General features: G+C 50.9%; 1 protein-coding gene across 6 annotated transcripts in view; it reads right to left on the bottom strand.

The window, feature by feature from the left end:
• Positions 1–360: 360 nt before the first annotated feature.
• Positions 361–6,000, bottom strand: part of L3mbtl1 (L3MBTL histone methyl-lysine binding protein 1) — a 38,408-nt gene continuing 32,768 nt past the window's right edge. For all 6 annotated transcript variants that reach the window (XM_017592280.3, XM_017592281.3, XM_230849.10 and 3 more), the window contains 2 exons: positions 5,886–5,948; positions 361–2,919 (listed from right to left, as the gene is read on the bottom strand). In XM_017592280.3, coding sequence (XP_017447769.1) covers positions 2,785–2,919; positions 5,886–5,948 — 198 coding nt within the window. In that variant the 3' untranslated portion in view covers positions 361–2,784. The remainder of the gene's footprint in view (positions 2,920–5,885; positions 5,949–6,000) is intronic.

The following is a 6,000-nucleotide window of genomic DNA, read 5'->3' as shown; positions in this document are numbered from 1 at the left end:
GTTTTTATAAACTGGATCCTTTCAAGTGTAAAATTCATATTCTCTAGGGCAGTAGTTCTCAACATTTTTAATGCTGTGACCCCATAGGTCCCTCGTGTGGTGACCCCCAGCCTCAACATTATTTTCATACTTCATACTTTATAACTCTGCCTCTGTTGTGAATCGTAACATCTGTGGTTTGCAGTGGTCTTAGGCGACCCCTGTGAAAGGGCTGATCTAACCACAAAGGGGTCACGAGCCACAGGTTGAGAACCAGTGCTCTAAGGCCTCTACCTAGCAGGAGAAGGAAGGAACATGGCAGCACTGATGTTCACCTGTGTGTTCTGGGCACTTTACCGCAAAAGAGAAACAGACTCTGAATACAGACTGGTCAACCATTTATTTTTTTGTGTTGTTTCAATACACAGACAAATCTCACTATATTTTCTTTGTACTGTTTCCTCTCTCAAGAGTTACTTTAGTTCAAACCAGAGGATTTTCTTTAAGAATGTACACTTGAGAGCACACACACACACACACACACACACACACACAGAGACATACGCGCACAGTGTAAGTAAAAAAAAAATGTAACCCCGTGTCACGGTGCGTGTGAATGAATTTGCAAACAGGTTTCATTGTCAGACTCTGGAACCATTCTCTCTGCCTTGGAAATTAAACAGAGTTCATCTCTGTCCTAGGCCAGGGCTGGGCCGAGGCGGGACAAGCCTGTTGAGGACAAAGGGTGAGTAGTTCCTGTTGCTAGTGGTCAGGGTACAAGGGCCAGAAACAGCCACCCACTGCCTGCGCGCCCAGGTTAAGGTGCAATGGTCTCGTCTGGGGACCCAGTGTCGTGGATGGGTGGGGGATGGTCGGACGGCAGGTTTGACTTTTTAAGATTTGGTTTCTGGTATTATTGTGGAAGGGGTGAGTCGTCTTCTCCACGGCCGTCAGTCCGTCTGGTCTTTCCCACAGGCGGTCATCACTGGCAGAGCTGAACAGTCCCTTCCTCGGGAGCTGTGTAGTGTCACAGCACCAGCCAAAGAACACAGAACGCTTGCTGCCTCAGACCCGTCAGAGTGTGGCGGGCAGACTAAAGGCCAGGGGGTGGTAGGTTCCACCGCAGCCCAGACAACTGAGATTGGAGAGAGAGTGGCAAAGGGGCAGTGGTGTCACATCTGTCACCCACCCCACTTGGCCAGCCTTGTCCGGTGCCCTCCTAGAAGGATTATGCTCAGAGCTCAGTTACCCCCGAGGGCTGAGAGGGAAAGGAAATCTGAGCCTCTGCCAGACTAGCTGGGTGCCACTGGGCTGTTCCCCAGAAGCTGTCTGGCTTAGGGCGGGGAGGTCCCCAAAGCACTGGAGAAAGGACTTTTGGCTTCCCATTTCTGAGGAAATAATAAAGCCTCACAGTTTAACAGTCGCCCTTAATAGTCCCAACACTGCACCTGACAGACACTGCGGAATGACCAACACCTGTACACACACACACACACACACACACACACACACACACACACACACACACACACACACACACACCACGACTTAGAAGTATACCAGACTGGGGGACGACCCTGCTCTTCAGCCTGCGGGCCCACCTCAGCACCAGATGATGCTTGGCACTGGTTCCCACCTATTGGGCTCTGGCACTCCCCGCTTAGGCTGGGAGGCGGGTTTGGCAGTAATTGAGCAGAGGCTGAATCTCTACTCGGACGGAAAGGTCCAAGTCCTAGAGCCCCAGCAGGAACCTAGCTGGCAGTGAGAGACTGTTGGAGACTGGCAGGAAAGGCCAGGAGAGGGGACCTTTCCAACTTTCTACTGTAAGTGGCCTTTGTTAGTCTTAAGAGCAAAATGAAAAACGTTTAAGGGACAGAGTGGACGTGATGTCACAGGGGTTGTATGCTGGACGGCTACACTCTACTGGCAGGCTGGGCTGGCAGGGGACTCTCCCTCATGTGTGATATCTTGGCTGAGATCCACAGACACAGAGAGAAGGATGCTGCTGTCGTGCTTTCTGGAGCTACTCTTCAGGTCAAAGACGCCGATGTGTCTGACGATATCCTAGCCTGGACTGCTAGTCAGGCCAGGCTTCTCCCCACACCCAACAGAGAAAGCATCAGGGGACTTAGACCCTGCTTGTTATGACAGGGGCTTTAACCATCTGCTCACTCCGTATGCCCACTTCAGTGCTCAGTGATCCTGAACTGAATGTGTTCAGGAAGGTGCCTTGGTTCTGAATCTCTGCCTAGACAGCCAGAGGCTCCTAGTAGGAAGTTCCCATATTTCTGAGACTTAAGCATCTACAGGGGAAGAGCCATGGGGCCTGGCTGGACCATGAATGGGGAGCAAGGGTACATAGCTACCAGCAGAAAGGGAGGAGGCACCTTTCATGTGTAAATATGTATGCCAAGGTCATGGTCACTTCTTAATAGGAAGAGAGGGTCCGAGGAGGAGAAAGGGCATCGAGATGCCAAGAAGGACATAGGTCTGAATAGAGACTGCCTACCATGTCTTTCTACTTCCTAAGACGATAACCAAGGTGGCTGCCCTAGTCAGGATACGTGCAGCCCTTTCTGTCAGTCAGGCCTCAGTTTAGTCACACCCTCCCTGGGGCAACTGGAGACAAATGAACTCCAGGACTGAGGACTTAGACCCTCTTCCCTGGGCGCCTCTGCTCCCGTACACCTAGTCAGACAGTGAGGGCAGGGGTGCAGAACTCAAGTTGGGAGAGAAGCACCATCTGCAGAGGGAGCCCAGCGAGGGTGGGAGGAGCATTCCACACTGCCCCCCCCCCCCAGTCAGTCACTTAAAGACATCGTCATTGTTTTTGAACATGAGAATGGCATTATAGATCTTCAAAGCTGGGCCCAGCTTGACACTCATGATCTTCACAATATCCGCCTGTGTCAGCAAAAGGAAGGCCTCGCCGTCAATCATCTGAGGGGGTGGGAGAGTGAGGAGGTGATCGGAGGGGCGGGGGAAGGCATGTGGGGGAGGTCAGGTATGGGGGTGAGGTGAAAGGAAGGTAGAGGCAGATATGACGGATATGACGGGAAGTATGGGGAGGGGAGAAAGGGCATGTGGCAGGTGGGGAAGGGAGGAGGAGGGGGGCAAAGAGAAAGGACAAAGGAGGGAAAAAGGAGAGAAGGAAGACAACGATGGGGACGGAGAAGGAAAGCAAGAAGCCTGGTCCCCGAGTCACACACATACAGGCTTTCTCTGTCTTTCTTCTGACTTGTCTGTATCAGCATCTACACTGGAAAAACGTCTGGAGCTCTTACAGACAGTAGCTTCGAGAAAACAGTTGCTGCTGATACAGTTGTGGGGCTTGCTACCAAACGAAAACTCGGAGCTCCTTGTCTGAAAGTTAGCACGGATTTCAAAATACAGCCGAGCACAGAGCCAACTGCCAGGCTCTCCTGAGCACAGGGCCCCAGGATGTTGCTGCACAGGTCATACGCCCACCCTGGGAGCCAGCCTGGCTCCTGGTCTAAGCAGCTTCATTCATTAGTCATCAGCTTCAAAAATGCTGTCTGGACTCATTTTGTAACCTGGGCAACAGCCTCCATATCTACACATGTGATCTAGCATTTGTGAAATGCCCGAAGCCAAAACAGAGCCAGGACGAAGGAAAACAGAAACAGCAGAAACCCACAGCAGCCCATGGGGACCCACCCACCTGCTAATCCCAGGGCTAAAAGCAAGCTGGGCAGACACTGGATTGTGAGGGCGATCGATCGCACGGGGTCCACTGTGATCTCTGACCTATTCTTGCCCCCAATCAGAGAGACAGAGAACACTTGGATGTAAACGCGCCTTTGGATCTGATTTCTAGCTTTAAATCTCTTTCTATTAAAGTTATCTATTCTGTGCACGTGCGAGTGTGGATGTTAGTGTTGGATGTGTGTGTGTGTGTGCATGCGTGTGGGAGTCAGCGCTCTCCTCCCATCCTGGGAGTCTCAGGGATTGAACTGAGGTCCTCAAGCTCGGTGTCAAGCACCTTTACCTGGCTTTTAGCCAACTTGCTGGTTCTGACTCCTAGACTTTTAAAAATGGAGAGAGAGAGAGAGAGAGAGAGAGAGAGAGAGAGAGAGAGAGAGAATATATTATCCTAGAATGGGAGATATTGAAGGGCTACGAAACACCTGAAATAATTTATATAGGGCCTTACTTGGCTCAAGAATGATTTTTAAAAATGTTCCGAGGTGACAGGAAACGTGGGGATAGGCAGGGCGTGGATGGTAAGAGGGGCCAGCACTGATCGTTTGCACAATAACAGGGTTGTATAGAAAAGAGTCACAGTGGTCAGGGGTGAAACACTGTGATGCCTGTAATTCACTTCAAACGACCTCACCCCCAAGACAGACGGAGTAAGCAGTTGTGAGGAGGTAGTAGGGTGAAGACAGTAGGGGCAGGGGTTGTCTAAGGCAAGGGACTCAGAGGGGGAAATTTAAATGTCCATGAACAGGAGAGCTGCCATCCGAGAATTAAATGGAAAAAGACTATGCGTATAGGCAGCATTACACAACACCCCTCCCCTCCACTACAGGGAACAAAGAAAGGCCCACAGAGCACCTCCTGTCTGATCCTGCTCACACGGTTCAAGAACAGGCAAAGCCAGTCTACAGCGCTATAAATCCGCAGTGCTAAAAAAATGTGGCGATCCACAGTGGTTACAGTTTGGCGTGAGGCCTGACTAGAAGGGGCCGAGGGGATGTTCTGTCTTGATAGAAGTGGATTCGAGTACCCGTGTTTCATAAAACGTGTGGCACTGGCTATTCGCCTCAAACATCTGGAGTGGGTGGATGGAGGCCATCGCTACTGAGCACTGGTAAAGGACAGTCTTAGTGTGCAAGAAGCTTGTGGCTTAACCGAAACCAAACCAAACCAAACCCCGAGCAAAATGAAAGAGTGGAAAAAAAAATGAGCCATCCCAGGGAGAAGGAGCTCAGTGCATTACTCCATGTTGGAGTCAGTCTGGACACCCAGAGAGCGTAAGTAAGATTGACAAAACAGGGGCAAGACCAGCACTGAGACCAGAGACCACACTGTGCTGCCATAGGGGAAAGCCTCCGTTGTTTTGGAAGGAGGCCTTAAACATACTCAAAGGCTCCTTCCAGTTTCAAACTCTACGAATTAAGAGAGTCACAAATAAAGTTCTTTATTTAAGGACAACTGCACACAAAAAGTCAGACTACCCCTTATTGAGGTCTCCCCCATCCTGGGCTTTTGGTATAGTGGTGGGGCTTCTATTTGACTCTGTAATACTGCCGGATACAGTACACACGTGCCAGGGATACGCGCTAGATCGACTGCAGTGAAGACTCCTCCTTTCCAAAGTTCATTATGACTTACAAGGCAGCCCTCAATGCACTCGCTCTAGCTCCATCATAAAAATAGGAGAAGGTGTGCTTGGAGACAAGATGCTCAACTAGGGAGGGCTAGGACTGCAGCCCACTGCCTTCAAACCTGGCATTCTCTTCCCTGTAACTTACGGCTTCATATCTTTCCTAAGCTCTGGGGGTGCTTTAGTGCCTTAGACTCCCCAGCAAATGCCTACACCTGTGCCACCCCGATACCTGCTTTGGGTTCAGTGGTATGTAGGCATGTGGCTCGGTTGTGGGGTAGCTGTGTTCTCTCCCCAGCACCCCAATCTGTGAAATGCTTCGGTTCAAACAGCCCCAGGCAGAGAACATAAGAGCCAACAGATTCCTTCCCAAAGGGAATCTGAACACAGTATCCCCAAGTGGGGCCACAGTCCCTACAAGACTCCTCCCACAGACGCGGGTGACTATGATTGGTCAGAGCCTCTCTCAGGCTCAGGTAATGCTGGTGAGGGTAATGGTTTCTTGCCGGCTCAGTGGCAGTGACTTCATCTCTGTCACTCTGCACTTGTACCTTACCTCCTCTTTGAAGAGGCGCGCTTGGTCCTCAGAGCCCGTCAAGGTCTGAACGAAGCCAAAGACCTTGGAAATCAAGGGAGATGTATTGAGCAGGGGATGAGAGCTAGGGGAGGGG

The sequence above is a fragment of the Rattus norvegicus genome, chromosome 3 (genome assembly GCF_036323735.1).
Source record: "Rattus norvegicus strain BN/NHsdMcwi chromosome 3, GRCr8, whole genome shotgun sequence".
NCBI classification, from domain to species: Eukaryota; Metazoa; Chordata; class Mammalia; order Rodentia; family Muridae; genus Rattus; species Rattus norvegicus.
This window is presented reverse-complemented; position numbering and strand designations above follow the sequence as displayed.